The sequence below is a fragment of the Vombatus ursinus genome, unplaced genomic scaffold, assembly GCF_900497805.2.
Source record: "Vombatus ursinus unplaced genomic scaffold, bare-nosed wombat genome assembly UNPS02009062.1, whole genome shotgun sequence".
NCBI classification, from domain to species: domain Eukaryota; kingdom Metazoa; phylum Chordata; class Mammalia; order Diprotodontia; family Vombatidae; genus Vombatus; species Vombatus ursinus.
In genome coordinates this window covers 12,039,436-12,057,742 of record NW_020948840.1, presented here as the reverse complement: position 1 = coordinate 12,057,742, position 18,307 = coordinate 12,039,436, and the positions used below count along the sequence as shown (strand labels likewise).

At 35.6% G+C, this 18,307-nt stretch overlaps 1 protein-coding gene across 2 annotated transcripts in view; it reads left to right on the top strand.

Moving 5' to 3' along the window:
* LTBP1 (latent transforming growth factor beta binding protein 1) overlaps window positions 1-18,307 on the top strand; it is a 485,724-nt gene that overhangs the window by 325,455 nt on the left and 141,962 nt on the right. The window contains exons 11-15 of one of the 2 annotated variants that reach the window (XM_027850411.1): window positions 492-659; window positions 3,899-4,123; window positions 7,285-7,307; window positions 11,479-11,572; window positions 12,193-12,288. In XM_027850411.1, coding sequence (XP_027706212.1) covers window positions 492-659; window positions 3,899-4,123; window positions 7,285-7,307; window positions 11,479-11,572; window positions 12,193-12,288 — 606 coding nt within the window. Of the gene's footprint in view, window positions 1-491; window positions 660-3,898; window positions 4,124-7,284; window positions 7,308-11,478; window positions 11,573-12,189; window positions 12,289-18,307 lie in introns of both variants that reach the window. The other variant, XM_027850410.1, reaches the window with a different exon arrangement.

Genomic DNA, 18,307 nt, shown 5'->3' with positions numbered 1-18,307 from the left:
CCTCCCATGTTTTCTTGGGCTGGATGGATGTCTCCCTCTGACCTTTTGTTGACTGTCACTCTAGAATTTGATTTAATGTATTATTTTAAAGTTAATTGTAGGGGAATGTTGAGAGAGCTCAGCTGAGTGCTTTTCTTCTCTATCATTTTGTCTCTGCCCCCAGAAATCTCCTGGGTGAGATGTCAGCTTTCCTGCTTATTAGCTGTGTGACTCTGGACAAACCCCTTAACTTCTCTGAGTTGGCTTCTTAATCTTTAATATGGGGTAAAAATGCTTACACTATGTACTTCACAAGATCGTTGTGAACAAGTGTCTTTGTGAACCTCGAAAGGCTATATAAATGTGAGCTATTATTTATGGCTCAATTTTAAAGTAATATTTCATAAATATGATTTGAATGAATGTAAATTTTGATAGGATGAGACTTTTTGTTCTGTGTTTTTTTTTGTTTCTTTTGTCAAACCTAGCACTCCCTTGTCCTTTTGTTGTAGCTGATAACCCTGTGATCTCTGAAGAAAAAGGGCCCTGTTACAGACTTGTCAATTCAGGAAGACAGTGCATGCACCCCCTCTCTGTTCAGCTCAGCAAGCAGCTCTGCTGTTGCAGTGTTGGCAAGGCCTGGGGACCACATTGTGAGAAGTGTCCCCTTCCAGGAACAGGTAAGATGGGCATAGGTAAACAGGGGTATCTATACACACTCATTGGCATGGAAAACAACCTCTCCAACTCAGATCATGTTTGCTTTCTGGCTTTTGGTTATTTAAATTAGTTTTTTTGTTAATTTTTTAGGACTAAGTGGAACAATTGCATCAAACTGAGGGAAAAGTCATAAGTAGGAGACTCTGCCTTTTCCATGTGACATTACATTTCCAGTTGAGCAAATTAAGAAACACTAATTCAGTTCATTCTCAGCTTAGGTTACACCAACCTACTATTCAAAATAATAGAGAATGGCTATCAGGCTGATAAGAAAAAAATGGTCGCCATTATGGTCACATCTCTGTCGCTGTCTAACTGTTAGCCAAGTGAAAACCTATTTATCCCTCAACCTTTTCTTACAATAAATATTTTACTGAGTGCCCACAAAGTGAATACTACTTTAGTTTCTTATGTGGAAGCTCATCATATTCATGTTATACTTTTGTCGAGTTTTAGAAGATGATTAGACTTATGGTACAGATCCCATCTGAGACCCTCATTAACTCTCATGTTTTTTTTGGATACTGTGTGCCTTGAACATAGTAGATTTAATGGTGCATAATTTATTATTGGTCTGAAAGCATTCATTTGCTTTCCCCAATGCCTAATTTGTGCCTGAGAAGTCATTTGCTCACTCAGCAGGACTTGGCCTATAAGAAAAAAAGGCATGTGGCAAATGTGCATAGTATTATTAACAACAACTGCCCCTGATTTCATTACATGGGTATATAAGCAGTATAATACGATTCTTGTTATTTGACCAGATTCTTCCTGTAAAGGAACGTACCCTCTTTTAGGCTACCACTCACAGTACCCGCATAGTAAGTATATTATAGCTGCATTGTAAGAAGTAGTATGCAGCGCTAAAGTTTCATGGAGTTTCACAATATCCCTAATCTTATGCTATTTTTGTTCATTTGATTTTGATGTATTACTCCATCGTGAGCATAATCAGAAAAGTTGGCAAAGTGAGGTCCTGAGATTCACTTTTTTTTCCTTCTAATGAAAACCTACCTTGTATGTTAATTGGTACACAACAAGGCTTGAGGTACCACCTAACTTCTAGAGTATACCATCAGCAGGAGCTTCCTGACTCATAATTAAACAAATGAAAATCAACCAAATGTATTGTCTTTTAAGTTTATAAGTGCATTTTTTTCTTTTTCTTTTCTTTTTTTTTTAAGGCAATTGGGGTTAAGTGACTTGCCCAGGGTCACACAGCTAGTTAAGTGTCAAGTGTTGGGTCTGAGGCCGGATTTGAACTCAGGTCCTCCTGACTTCAGGGCCAGTGCTCTATCCACTGCACCACCTAACTGCCCCTTATAAGTGCATTTTTTTAAAGAACAAGTTCCATGACAATTTAAGAAATAAATTAGAGCAGTGTTCTTAGCGCTTCTGAGCATCATTAATGGGCTTTTCAGCATAAATGACCATATTTAAAATTTAACATCACATTGAAAATATATTTCACATATAGTTTAAAAGTCATAGTTTTTGCTAGTTTCTTTTAGTTGGGATTTTAATTACTGTGAAAATAGCAGTATTGTTATATGTTAACACTTTACAAAATGTTTGAGGGAAAAAGATTTTCTAGGGACCTATTGTAAAGAATAAATTTCTAAAAATTTTTGTTCTTAGAGAGCCATATAAAGTCATATTGATTTAGACTGACCAATTGAGAAATAGAATATTTTAAAGGCTTTAACATTGTAGAATATTCTCTCTTTTTAAAAAAAAAACCCTTTCTTTCTTCCTTCCCTTCCCTCCTTTTCCTTTTTTCTTTTTTCCTTTCCTTATTCTTTTTCCTTATTTCCCTCTTTCCTTTCCTTCCTTTTCTTCCTTTGTTTCTTTCCTTACTTCCCTTTGCTGTCTCCCTTTTCTCTTAGTAGTGGGAAAGACTTGTATAAATCTACAGCTTTTAATAGAAAAAGAAGTCTTTTTTTTTTGCCGTTGACACAAATATTCCCTTTGAAGCAAAAAACCCAGGTCACCAAAACTTTTCTCTTTGATTACTTTCTGTTATCACCTTATAGAGAAAACTATTTTCTTTTTTCACATACAACCTTGGGACCACTCTTCTCCTTTTCTTATTTTGAGCCTTTCTTCTTTGGAATGTATCTTCAGCACATTATATGACCAGGCAGCTGTTTAAGGGGTACAATAACAGTTATTAATTTGAGAATATGTTTAGTTATAAACAAGTAGACACATTACATACACTCAGCCTGGTTCTATAAGCCAACTTTCTAAACCTTAACACAATGATTAGGTTTTTTTTTAATTACTTTTATTTCACCTCCAGCTTGGCTAGTTAACTCCTCACCCCATCATATGGAACCCACATTTCTTTTTAACTAGACTCCAGGTGTAAGTCTCTTAAGTGTGGCACCAGCATTTCCCTTCCAGAAGCCACTGATTCTTAGCCTTGCAGTTCTTCCTTGTCTGGTTTTGCCTGGCATCACCTCAGCAAATTTCCCTTCCCTTATATCTGCCCAAAGGTATCTCCCTGAAAGGTTGCTCCTTTTTCTCTTCTTTAACTGATTTCTTAGTTAGCCGATCTGTGTCTTTGCCAATGTCTTCACTGTCACTATACCTAAGATCCTTCAACCTCTGTTAAACCATCTTACTTAATCCTATCAATTTTTCTGAACAACTTCCTTTTTTGGTCACTATTAATGCTCCCCTGTTATGATTAGTAGTATACGGTTAATGTTTTGAGAGAGAGAGAGAGAGAGAGAGAGAGAGAGAGAGAGAGAGAGAGAGCAATGGTTTAAAACACAATATAAATTCAAGAGGGGTAGATTATTCCCCAAATTGCCAAAGTCCAAGTCCTTAGTGTCAAGTTACTTCAGACCTCAGGCCTAAGAAGAGGTAGAATTCCTATCTGGTGTCACCAGACAATGTTATCTTTTAAATTGGTCTGGATAATGGTATTTTTTGGCACACTAGCCGAGAATCAGCAAATGGATAAATCTAAAGTAAAAGGCTTTTGTATTTGCATTTTTTTCTCAGCAGTAAAGTTTCAGATAAATTTGCCATTTATTTATACATTTCACATCTGTCTTTATGGTTTTGGGGCACGTGTGTGTGTGTGTTTTATGAATGATGTTTTTCTAGAAGATTTATTATATTATTTTCCTCTGTTTGAAGTTATGTACTTATAAATTTTAAAAGGAATATTTTCCCATCCCAAATCTAGCTGCTTTTAAGGAAATCTGTCCTGGTGGAATGGGTTATACAGTTTCTGGCGTTCATAGACGCAGGCCAATTCATCACCATATAGGTAAAGGACCCGTATACATCAAGCCCAAGAACGTCCAACCTGTTGTTAAAAGTACTCATCCTCCACCTCTCCCAGCAAAGGAAGAACCAGTAGAATCCCTGACCTTCTCCCAGGAAAAAGGACCTCAGGTGGCTGTGCAAGGTGAGAGTGGGAACAGATCCTAAAGTGTAGCTAGCCTATTGATGTCCGTGTTTTTTATTTTCCTGTCTATAAACTTTTGGAACAGTACGCATAAATCAGCTGAAGTACTTTAAAGACATTGAGAGAGTTTATCTGGATTCTAAATCAAACTAAGTTTCTCTTCTCATTTCATGATTCCCCAGGGATAACATAGGTCTTTGAAGAAGCTGTATTAATTATGTGTCTAGGGTATGACTTCATAGTTGTCTTTCTTTTCACAAATTAATACCCCAGAGGCCTGAGAGAGTTATAGCATTAATTCAGCTTTTGTATATTCATCCAGAATGCTTAGGCAGTAAATACTATGATAGGATCATATATTAAGAGTAGGAATCAGAGATGGAAACTGAAGCCCAGAGAGGTTAAGTAACTTGCCCCAAGGTCGCATAGCCAATAAGTGGCAGACCCAAGATTTGAGCCTATAGTCTCTGACTTTAGATCCAATGCTCTTTCTACCATACATAATGTCTCTCACTAAAGGAAGTAGAAAATCTAGAAAGATCAAATTCCTTCTTGTTGTTCAATCATTTCAGTCATGGCCAACTTTTTGTGGCCCCATTTGGAGTTTTCTTGGAAAAGATACTGGAGTTTTTATTATTTTATTATATTATTATATATTATATTATTTTATGTTACTATATATAATATATGATATATTGCATATATTATATTGTTATTATTTAAGTATTTTATTATTTCCTTTTCCCATCATTACAGGTGAGGAACTGAGGCAAACACAGCGTTGAGTGACTCACCCAGGGTCACATGGTTAGTAAATGTCTGAGGCTAGATTTGAACTCAGATGAGTCTTTCGTACTCTAGGCCTGGTACTCTATTCACTGTGCCACCTAGTTACCGCTAAATTCTATACCTCAGCTCAAACAGTAAGTTAGCGGCAGCATTAGGTTGAAGAATACAAAGTTGTATGAAGAAAAGAAAAGGAAGCCTTTTGATGTTGTAAACAGATTCCAGACACCTGAGTTTTAATTTTGACTGTGTCATTTTACATCTGCCTGATCTTTGTCAAGATCTATTCTTTCTAATTCAGTTTCCTATATTTAAAAATAACATTTCAGTTATCTTATGTTCTTAAAATGATGGCAACCACTCCTCTCCCCTAGTGCCAAAGAAATGAAACCTTACACTTGCTCATTTCATATATTTACTCTAATGAAGCGCTTTTTTTGATTTCCAGAGTTGAATGTCAGAATATAGGGGTCAGTGGACAGATTTTTGGGACAAGAGAATTGTGTCATCTCTAAGATCTGCAATATATCAGTGGCTCAATGAGTTTGCCTTTCTTCTATAAGTGGCAAATGGGCCTTCCTTTTGGCCATACTAGAAACACATGCTCAACAAAATCAAAGAAGAAAAACTACTTCATCTTTCTGCACTTAACTGTCCTAACTAGGTATTCTGCTCAGTGGTAGTACCACTGAGAATATCCAGCCTAGGAGTGAAACTGCTTTGTAACTGTTCACCTTTATAGGCAGGAGAAAACTGGGCCCAACTATCTAGATTTTGCCAGTGAATAAGTTCCTTCTTGGGGGTAGGTTAAGTAATGAAAAAAAGATAATTAATTTTCTCAGGCCACTAAGCTGCTTCAGTCCTGATTTACTGTCTGGCACCCTCATAGTTTTGAAGATAATGCAAATTCTAAAGCTTTAATTTATTTTTAGGGAGATTATTTGCCTGGGATCTCAATAAACATTGAGATTTCTCTTTTGCCTCGGGGGCTAATATCTGAGATGGTCTATTTAATAAAGAATAATGAAAAATCTGAAATGAGACTTTCTTCTTCTTGTTTCCATAGCCAGGGTTGAAGGTAGGAAATTTATGTTTATGGGTACCCAGGAATATTTAGGCAGCACCTAATAAAAAGTATTAACTGCCAAAACAACAGTGTATACTCCTGAATCTCAGACCCCCCATTAATGTTTGCCACACAGCCTTCCAAGTTATTGTCAGAGAACTTCGAGCTGGTCCCTGGACATTTTCAAAGGGGTCCATGCTGCAAATATCTCATTTTAATCTAAGCTCTTTGTATAGTCAGTAATTGTGGCATGATACTGTTGAGGCTGTTTAATCCTGACACCTGTGTGACATTCATCCTTGTCAGTCTACAATATGTTGTCAGTAAAGTATTCAGAGTGTTTCCTTTAAGAATAAGTTGTCTTGGGGCAGCTAGGTAGTGCAGGGGATAGAGCACTGGCCCTGGAGTCAGGAGGACCTGAGGTCAAATCCAGCCTCAGACACTTGACACTAGCTGTGTGACCCTGGACAAGTCACTTAACCCCATTGCCTAGCAAGAAAGACAAACAAACAAACAAAAAAAAGAGTAAATTGTCTTTAGAGTTGACCTCCCTCCAATACCTTTCCCTTATTCTTCATACCCTTTCCGTTGAAACAAATGATGCTCTTTATTTAGAATTGATACTACTAAAGGACATCTTGATGGTATATCATATTAAGAATAAATATTTTACTTGTGATTTGAAGTACCCCCTCTTTTTGCATTTCTGTACAACAATTATTCTGAATAAAATATATCCCTCATGTATCTTCAGCAAGTTAATTTTAAAGTCCCCACCCAAAAACCAGATACTTAAGTACTTGATATAAGACAATTTAGATTTTTGATGATTGAAGACTTAGGTATTTTTTAGTCCATTCCCCTTTTATTAAAGGTCGTAACACTATGACCTTGAAAAATAACATGACTTGCCCAGGGTTACATGGCTAGTTAATGTTGGGGGTGGAATTAGAACCCTGTTTTCTTGGTTGAACTTGATACCATTTCCACTAAAACATTCTGTGTCCAAACTTTACTGTTGTCCTACCAACCAATCAGTGAGTGAGAATTTATGAAGTACCTACTGTGTTCTAGGCACCATGTAGGTATGGGAATACAAATATTAGAAAGACAACATGAAATTAATGTAAGGGTTTATTCTGTCTCTGAAAAGTGGTATCTTAGAGTGATATCTGCTCCCAGTGGAAGAATTATATTTGTAGTTCTACTGCATTAGAATATTGGGGTCTTGCTGGTAAAAATTTATAAGATGGGAATATGTGCTATTCATTGTTTTAAATTCTAAATTTTCTTTCTTTTCTGATTTTAGTGGCAACTGCAGCACCTGAGAAGGTAATCTATTCATTCCTTATACTTTTCATTTAGTTTATCTAATAAAGAGGACTGTTATATTAGATATATTTGTAGACTCTTTTCAACATAGAGAACCATGCTTATTTTGCCCACATATAAAGGACTGTGTGCCCACATATAAAGGAGACAGAATAAAGGAAGAAGTCACTAGATAGTAAGAGCCCAAACCCATATCAAAGAGCCAGGCTTGGAATGCATTTGTAAGAATCCTGATAGACATTTGCTCATGCATGTGTGTATACATGTGCATATGTATGTATATAAACACATATATGCACAAGCATATTTCTATGCTTGTATGAGCATGATAAAAATAATTAACTTATTAACAGTGCTTTAAAATTCACAAAGCAAGTTATATATCTGTGTGTATGTGTATATATATGCATATATACAATATATATGTATGTGTGTATATATATACATACATATATATATATATGCATATACATATAGTTATATGATCTCATTTGCTACTCACAATAACCCTGTGAGGTAAGCTATCTTATTCCATTTTATAGATGAAAAAAACTGAAGCAGAGCGGTTAAGTGACTTACTCAGGGTCACACAACTAGTAAGTAAGTGTCTGAGGTAGAATCTTTGAACTCAAGTCTTTCTGACTCCAAGTCTTGTCCTCTATCTATTATCTTTATACATACAGATCTATAAATAGTTTTCTATGTACAATTGAAATTAAATCTGATTGGCATTAGACCAAGAGCAGAAGTTGTCCAGAAGAAACAGAACTAGAAAACATTTCAGATAAATTTCTGTCAAATTTTAGATGGTGGCATAAAATTAGAATGTTACTTTGTGTCAATTAGTCAACAAGAACTTATTAAGCACCAAGTATGTGCCACACACTGGGGATATAGATATGAAGAATGAGAGTTGCTGGTCACAGTGAACTTACCTTGGAATGGGAAAAATAGCAAACACATAAAAATACATACAGTGTAAAAACAACATTAATAAATAAACATATATAAGGTAGTTAAATATGAAGCAATTTGTGAGGGAGAGCATTAGCAGGTTGGGGAATCAGGAAAGACTTCATGGGAAAGATGGTGCTTGAGCTGTATCTTAAAAGAAGAAAGAGGTTCTTTGAGGGAGGCCATATATTGAAGATGGTACAGCCAGTGCAAAGGCACAAAGAAGGGAGATGTAATATTCTGAGTAAGAAATGGAGAGGAAGCCAGATTAGTTGGATCTCATAGTGTGAGAGGGAGAATAATATCTAATGAGGCTAGGAAGATAGGCTGAGGCCAGTTTGTAGAGGAGTTTAAGAGCTAAACTGAAGAGTTTATATTTTATCCTAGAGCCAATAAGAATTCACTGGATTTGGTGTTGAGTAAGAGAAGTGATATAGTCAGATCTGTGCTTAAAGAAAATTACTTTGGCAAGGAGTGTATGGGATGTACTGGAGTGATTACTTAGGAGACTATTAGATTAATCTAGATGAGAGGTGATAAGGGTCACTCTGGCAGTGGGATTGAGTTGGATGGAAGGGGTATTGTACAAGAAGAAATAGTAAGATTTGGCAGCTGATTGGAGAGAAAGTGCTGACAAATAAATGTGAGTGGTAGACATAGCCAGTAAGAAATCCAGGGACTTTCATTTTATTCTTAGGAATACTGCTGATTCTTTGAGTGCCTTTAGGCAATTAGTTTAGAGAAAGATGATGAAGTGAGCAAACATTTATTCAACACTGCCACGCAGTGTCCTAAGCACTTTACAAATATTATCTTATTTGATTTTCACAACTTCCTTTGGAGGTAGGTGCTAGTATTAATCCCAATTTACAGTTGAGAAAACTAAGGCAGAGGTTAAGTGATTTGCCCGGCTAGGAAGTAGCTGAGGTCATATTTGAAGTTGGGTTTTCCTGACTCCAGGCCTGCTGCTCTATCCACTGCATCATCTTGCCGTACTTATGCTTTGTTTCTTTATCTGTAACATGAAGATACACAAAACTTCTGTAAAAGAAACTTCTATGGCTATTCTTACATTGGGTCAAATCTAGATTAGATTCAGAGCTGGAAGGGACCCATGAGGCATTCCAGTCTGTCCCCCTCTTTTTATGGATGAGACACTGAGGTCCTGAGATTTTCACTAACTTGCCCAGGGTCATATAACTGGGAATCAAATCCAGGTCCTCTCCAAATCCAGGATACTTTCTACTGTACCACCCATCCTGTGGTTAGAGCTGTAAGTGACCTCAGAGGTCATGCAATCCAACCTATTCATTGTATAGCTGGAGACACACAGGCTGAGAGAGATAGGGTGATGTGCCTAAGATAATCCATCCAAATAAGACACAGGTGAGGTTCGAGTTCTAGTCTGTCTGGCTCCAAACTCAGTGTTCCATCCACCACAATAAGTGTGCTTTTTGTCCTTGTTCTCCCACAAAGCCTGCATAGAGGATTTCTATGGTCCCTTGGATGCCTTCCCCTAGATCTTTTAACATTCCACGTGTATCGTTGCAGCACTGGAGCCATCCCTCTGTCATTATTAGCCCATTTCCTATCCAATCATACACTTACTTGATGACTTATTTTATACCGTTAGTTGCAGGTCATGAGAATAAGATAATAAAATCGACTTATTTTGCTTCATCCATACAATATACAGTATATAAATCACTGAGGGGGATACGAAAGATTTTGAAGTTACCTTCTTTCCTTCTAGAATTTGTACGCTAGTAGTTGAGAAAACACTTAGAGCATAGTTAGAACTCAGAGGCTTTTAGGATCAGGTGATCAGTGCAGCCCTCTCATTTTAGAAGAGGAAATGGAGGGCCAGAGAAATGAAGTGAAAGGCCTCACAAGTGAAAGCTGATATTGTTTACTGATGTCTTCTGACCCCCAATAAGCTAAATACAATTCTACAATGCCTAATAATGAAAGAGACTTATATGCAGGGTCATATGTTTCTGGGGGAAATAGGAAGATAAATAAGATATGATCCCTTCCTTCAGGAGTTTACGTCAAGTCGAGGATAGTGCGAGATGAGACACATAAACAGATACGTAGTACAAACTAGAACCTGGTAAGTACACAAGGAAGTATAAAATACTATGAGAATAAATGATGAAAAAGTGACTTATAGGTAGGAGAATTGTGGAAGGCCTCATAGAGGAACTGACTTTTAAGCTAGGTCATGAAGGATAAGCAGCTTTCTCAGTTAGAGATGTCAAGGATTGTGAATAAACTCTCCAAGGATAAAGGTATAGAGAGAGAAAAGAAGAGGGCCATGGAAAGAGCCTTGAGGAATGCCAGCATTATTTGAGTAGATGAGAAAGACCAGTCAGCCAAGGAGACTGGGGAGCAATTGTAGAGGTAGGGAGAAAAAAACCAGGAGACTAAAGCAGAAACTATGGGAGTAAAGAGTCTATAGGAGGGGAATAGTCACTAGTACCAGATACTTCAGAAAAGTCAAAGAATCTAAGGACCACAGAAAAAGCAACCACCATGTAGCAAATGAATCCTTACACAGCTTAAGCAGATACTGACTTTTCCTCAGTTACACTGACAATCACTGTTCTGAGAATTAGGAGTGTGATATGTTCAAAAGAAAGGTTGGTGTGTATGGGAGGTTGCAGCATGACCTGTTTCTTTATACATATTCTGTGACTGACATTAAGTATTTTACTTTACTAGATGATCGATTGTAACCAATTTGTCATATCTGATGTTTAATCTATTATCTTTGGCTGGTTTACTCCATTGGTTAGAGTAATACATGAAGGAGGCCAAGGTAATGAGTTCATTCCCTGTGTGGGACTGAGCAAAGTGAGCCAGCTGTCTTGAAAATGTGTGTTGGTTATCAGGGTGTCAGAGTGAGAGAGTGTGGATGGATTAACACAAATCATTTACCAGTACTGGAAAAACAGCTTAAAGCCTTTACCATAGCAATTCTGGACCATGAACATATAGCCTTTGTACGCAAAGGTTGGTACTAATTATTTTTTTAAAAAATTATATAAAATGTTTTAAAATAAAGTGAAATAATTCACATTTTCCCCTGACACAATATAAAAGCTTCATATTTCTTTCCTGAGTTTTACTAAGAAAACAATTAATTGTGTAAGAGCCATAATATAAAGAAATTAAACAGTGGTTTTTCACTTTTATCCTTTTTTTTAATGTCTAGGAATTAGTTGACCAAGAGAAAACCAAACTTGAACCTGGTCAACCCCAGCTGTCTCCTGGCATTTCAACTATTAATCTACATCCACAGTATCCAGGTAGTCGATTTTGATTGCTATAATAGGAAAAAATATATTAATCTATTCTGAATCAAAGAAGGTAATAATAAATTTCATGTTTCTTTTCTTTTCAGAGATTGGTAATTAATTTTGGATTCATACATTAATCAGTTCTAAGTGGATGTGGAAAAAATAGATTATAACTTAAGACTGTTATTGTGTGTGAAATGAACATGGCATGAAATAAAGCAATACTTATGTTTTTAAATTTTCCTTTAAACTCAGTAAGTAGGTAAAGTATTGCCACTATCACGTGAAGATCCATGAAATTTTTGCATAGTGAAGAGGTCCTCATATTCATGGAATAAGGGGGCCACTACCCAATTAATCTTCATTTTGTGTGGGCACAGAGGTGAATTATTTTTATTTCATTGCACTGTCTTAAATTAGTCTCATAGACAACTGCTAGCATTTGCTGCTCTTTACAGGTTTCCAGTGAGGTGCCCCTTCAAAACTCCCTGCAGTTTATAGACCTTTGAATTATTGTTGTCTGTTATGAAATTGTTTATACAGTCTGTGTGTCTTTTGAAATGGACTTTTCACATACATAATGTGTTTTCCTTTTTATCCATTTCTTCTATCCATTTGTCCTATAGTAGTGATTGAAAAAACATCACCTCCTGTGCCTGTTGAAGTTGCTCCTGAAGCTTCTACATCAAGTGCCAGCCAAGTGATTGCACCCACTCAAGTAACAGGTATGGTGCAATGTATGATATGGTCTGTGTCTAGTGTAATTAGTAGGTGATCACAGCGAAGGTAATTTCCTGATAACTCAGAATATTAGGGTAACAACAAAATCTAGCAAAAAGGAGGATATGGCAGTGATCATAGTCAACATTAAAATATGGGTTTCTGAAATTCTAGGAAAATTAGAACTTCCAGTTATCACTTACATTTGCATTAATTACTTAGCAATTTATTCTAAGATATTGTCAGAAATCCTCCACAAGAATCTTACCTGAGTCATGATAAAAATGATTACAAGAGACAAATAAAACATTTTTTAAAAAACCTCCGAAGAGAATGATCATTACACAGAAGCTCCAATATCATGTGTAGAATTCCAGTGGAGTTATGGGATAATGACCTCTGCAGAAGGGAGATAAGAGGGAACAGAGGGAATACCACCAACAAGTGTATTTCATGTGTGGTCAGGTTTTGTTGCATCTTTAAAATATTGAAGAGTTAAAAGACATCAGTGGAGAAACACGTGGTAACAGATTTTAAATAACATAATTATATTTTAATTTATATATTCTAAACAGTTCCATATTTATATTAATAAGATAAAAGTTTAAAATGCTACAAAGAAATAGATAAAAATATAATATTCAGAGATTTCCATATTTCATTATCAGAATATGACAAATCTCATAAAAGGTTAGAAACAAAGAATTCATAAGTGTGAAACTTTTTTAAAAAAATTGACTTAACAAACACTTATTTTCTCTCCTTCCCACCTCTTCCTCCATTGAAATGAAAAAGAAAAAGAAAAACAAAACCCTTGTAACAAACATGCATAACCCGGTAAAATGAATACCCACATTTGCCATGTCCAAAAATGTGTGTCTCATTTCTACATATTTAATCCATCACTTTACTATCCGAAGGTGATATTGTTCATCAGTGATCCATCTCAGTCCTGGTTGTTCGTTTCATTGATCAGAGATCTTAACAGTCCATTAGATTGTAAGCACCTTGAGGGCAGCGATTGTCTTTTACCTCTTTTTGTATCTACAGCATTTAGCACAGTGCCTGGCAACTATCAGTTTCTGAGAAGTCTGGGAAAACTTCAATTAATATCAATCAGTAAACATTTATTAAACACTTATTATATTGTGTGCCAGGCACTGTGCTACACTTTGGGGATACAAAAAGAAGCAAAAGACAGTCTCTGTCCTCAAAGAACTTACAATCTAATGGACTTGTAAGACTTGCATGAACTGATACAGAGTGGAATGAGCAGAAACAGAACAATTTACCTGTCCATAGTTTCCCTTAGTGGGGCAGTTAGGTGGCTCAGTAGAAGGAAGATGAGTCTTGAGTTCAAATCTGGCCTCAGATACTTACTAGATTTGTGACCCTGGGCAAGTCACTTAACCCTGTTTCCTTCAATTTCCTCATATGTAAAATGAGCTGGAGAAGGAAATGGCAAATCGCTTCAGTATCTTTGCCAAGAAAACCTTAAATGGGGTCACAAAGAGTTGGGTATTACTGAAAAACGAATCAACAACAAGACGTTTTCCTTGGTATTCCTCCCCTTTTTCCTTCTTCCAAAGAACCATCTCTGTGAACCTTCATATATAACATATTATTTTTTAAAAAAGAGGGCATTACAGTTGATCAATACATTGAGAAATCTGAAAACATATGCAGTATGCATCACCTGTGGACTTTCATTTCCATAAAGGTTTGGGTTGGTTACATCCTCTCATATCTCTTCTTTTTGAGTCTTTATAATTTTTTTTAAGTCTTTGAATTCGTTATAATTTTACAATATTCACTTTTGATTTTTTGTGGGTGTGGGTCTTTCCATTTATATTGTTGTGGTCATTGTGTGTATTGTTTTCTTGGTTCTTCTTGCTTCACTCAGTATCAGTTCATGTAAATCTTTTCATGTTTTTCTGTATTAATCACATTTATCTTATCTTATAGCACAATAATATTCTATTTCATTCATGTCCCACAATTTGTTTAGCCATTCCCTGGTTGATAGGAATCTACTTTTTATCAATTTTTTTGCTATTACAAAAAGTGCTATTATAAATGTTTTGTTATATGGGGACTTTCTTCTTATCAATGGCTTTTTTGGGGATATGAGCCTAGTAATGGAAACTCTAGGTCAAAAGGTATGGATATTTTATTCACTTTAATGCATGATTGCAAATAGCTTTCTAAAATGGTCATACCACTTCACAGCTCCACTAATAATGCACCAGTATGCCTATATTCCCATGACCCCTCCAACATTGACTGTCACAATTTTTTGTTATCTTGGCAAATTTGCAGGGTGTTTTGATTTACATTTTTCTTTTTATTAGTGACTTAGAGCATTGTTTCATGTGTTTTTTTAATACTTCACAAATTTTCTTTTAAGAACTGTCTGTAACCTTTGACCACTTATCTCTTGAGAAATGGATTTTGGTTTTTACATATATATGTGTGTGCATGTGTGTGTGTATGTGTGTGTATGTATGTATGTGTATGGATATGTGTGTATATGTGTTAATTGCTTGTATATCTTGGATACCAAACTCGTCAGAGAAATTTTATGAAAATATTTGAATTAATTTTTAGTTTGATCTAGGGTTCTCAAAGTAAAGCAGCATAATTCCTAAAAATTTGAATCGGTTCCTTATATAGCTTGGTAATGAGATCTTTATTAGAGAAACTTGCTACAAAATTGTTTTTTTTTCCTTCAGTTAGCTGCTTCCCTTCTAAATTTAGCTGCATTAGATTTGTGCAAAAACTTTTTAACTTTATGCAATCAAAGTTACCCATTTTATTTTCTCTGATCTTTAAATAATAAGTGGAAATAATATGTATGTATATATGAGATAATTGTTTTTTTTCAGTCAATAGTATTTTATTTTTTTCCAATTACATGTTAAGATAGTTTTCAACATTCGCTTTTATAAGATTTTGAGTTCCAAAGTTTTTTTCTCCTTCCCCCCCGCGAGATTGCAAAATATCTGATATAGGTTATACATGTACAATCATATTAAACATATTTTAGTCATGTTGTGAAAGAAGAATCAGAACAAAAGGGGAAAACCATGAGAAAGGGAAAAAAAAACAAGAATTAAAAAAAAAGAAAATATTATGCTTCAATCGGCATTCAGACTCCATAGTTCTTTTTCTGAATGCAGATAGCACTTTCCAGCATGAGTCTTTTGTAATTGTCTTAAATCATTGTGTTGCTGAGAAAGCTAAGTCTATTGAAGTTGGTCATTCCACAATGCTGTTACTGTATGCAATATAATAGGATAACAATTGTAAAGCACTTAACACAATGCCTGGCACATAGTAAATACCACATTAATGGTAGTTATCATTAATATTATTATTATTATTTAAAACATGAAACAGAAGAAGCAGGCAGTGAATTTTTTCCAATTATACATGAAACTCTCCTAAATATATATATTGCTGTTTTGGATATAAAGAAATCCTGGCTAGATCAGTGACCAATTTTCAAGATATTTCAAAGGAAGCATTATTACCAAAGAAGACCACTAAGAAGGTTAGATAAAATGCCTTCTTTCTGGCCTCAACAAATGTGAGAATGGTTTAAGCACATCTTCAGGGTATTCTTGGTGAAAACACAAGCAGAGAACAAGGCAGACTTTGCTAGCGTTTTTACAGATCACATCTTCATTGTCATACCTTTGAGTGAGAGATATGGAATATGTCTTGTATTTATTGGGTTTTTAATTTATTTTTTACATTCATTTAAGAAAATTTTGAGTTCCAAATTCTTTCCCTCCCGCCTCTCCCTCACCCATTGAGAAGGCAAACAATACAATTGTTGTATTTACCATTGATTTACAGACAAATGTTTGATCCTGAAACACCAAAGACAGTCTTGTGAACTCTCCTTTGAAAAAATATCTCCCATCTTTATGTTAAAATCTTAAAAGATTCCATGTTAGATGTCATTACAGGAATAACTTTGTTCAGAAATGTGAGAGTCAGTATCACTGTAAACATTTTGCCATCATTCCTCTTCCATATCTTACTTTGCTATGGGAACAATCATCAGATTGAATTAGAAAAGATGTGACAGTCTACTCTCTTATGGATTCACTCACATTCCCTGTCAGCCTAGGGTCCAACATTCCCTTTCCTGGCCACCACTCAGAGCTGTATTCCTTTATTGAAATATAAGTTCTTTGAGGGTAGGAACTTTGTCACTTTTATATTTGTATCCCTAATGCCTAGCATAGCACCTGGTCTATAACCAGTATTTGATACTTATTGATTGATTGATTTTATTGATTCTCAGTTTTTCATCCATAAAATTTTGGGAATAAATAGCATTTATCTCACCAGGTTATGATTAGGCTTAAATAAGATTAATATATGTAAAGCTCTTTGCAAACCTTATAGTTTTACATAGCTGTCAGTTATTAATGTTTGGAATAATGACATTAACTAATGATTGTAGGGTTTTGTTTTTTGTGGGTTGGAAATGGAGGATTGAGTGGCAGTGCTGCATAGTGAGAAGAATGCTGGACTTAGATTTAGGAAAACCTGGGTTCTTAATCCTGTCTCAGCTATGTACTAGCTCTTCCTCTAAGCAAAGCACTTAAGTTGTTTGAGCTTAGTTTCTTCATTGGTAAAGTGAGAATAATAGCTTCTACCAACCAGGGTCCCTGTGAGGCTCAGAGGAGATGGTGTATATATATATATATATATATAAAGTGCTCTCCAAACCTTAAAATGCCATATAAATGTGAACCATTATTATTATACTGATTTCTCAATTCTCTCTCCATCTTTTTGTGGAATACTGTGTAGTTATTAATTCATTAAATTATGATAACGTACCTATTGTTTGGAGACCCACTTTGTGTCCCATTGAAGGTACAAAGATGTACAAAGCACAGTTATGAATCTCCAGAGAATTAAACTTCTGCTGAAATAGCAAGGAGGGACAATTTGATACACTTTCAGTGACTCTTTTCAAAAATGACAACTCAGCAGTAAGGAAACAACTTTATCCTGTAACAGTTTTCTAAATAATACATACCAGATTGCTGGTACAGAAATAACCTTTAACTTTTGTGCTGTTTCGCAATGGGCAAGGCAGGAAGCAGCTGTTGGATGCTGATAATTTCACTCAGTAGCCCTGTGCAGAGTTTGACTAGCCAAATTCTGTTTAGTTATTATTGAAATGCAGATACTCATTGAAAATACTGCAGGTCTTTAGTTTCCTTCATGGTACAGAACAACTTTTAGAAAGGAAATGAACTTTGCTAGAAGATAGCTAAATCAGAGCTTGGCAAAGGCTCTTTGGCATAAATACTTCCTTCCTAGGAAACTTAAATATTGTTGATTTTGAAAAAAAGTTTTATTTTTTCAAGGTTTCTCTTTTCCCTTAATGTAATATTTGTCTATGTCCCAATTTCCTATAGTAAAAGAAACTTTTTGGAACATTCAACAAATGGGACAATATAAATAGACATGTGTCAAAGTGATTTTCCTAAAGCTCATGTCTGATGATGTCACTCCCTATTCTATAAACTCCAGTGGTTCTCTACCTCCAGGATCAAATATAAAACCCTCTGGTATTTCAAAGCTCCCCATAAAGTAGTTCTCTTCCATTCTTCCCTTAATCCACTCCATCTGAACATGAATTAAGACATTCATAGATGTCTTCCTTTCTTATTACACTCTAATGCATTCTTTCTTTCTCTCTCTGTGTCTCTGTCTCTGTCTCTCTGTCTCTCTCTCTTTTCCACTCCTTCCCTTCCTCCCTCTCTCCAATGACATTGGGTTTCTTTTTGTTGCTGGAATGAGACACTACAACACTCAATTTCCCGACTCTGGAAATGTTCACTGACTGTCGCTTATGCATGGAATGCTCTCCCTCCTCATCTCTCTCTCTTCTGGCTTACCTGGTTGTTCAGTTGATTCAGTTGTTTTTGACTTTTGTGACCACTTGTAGGGTTTTCTTGGCAATGATACTGGAGTCATTTGCCATTTTTTTCT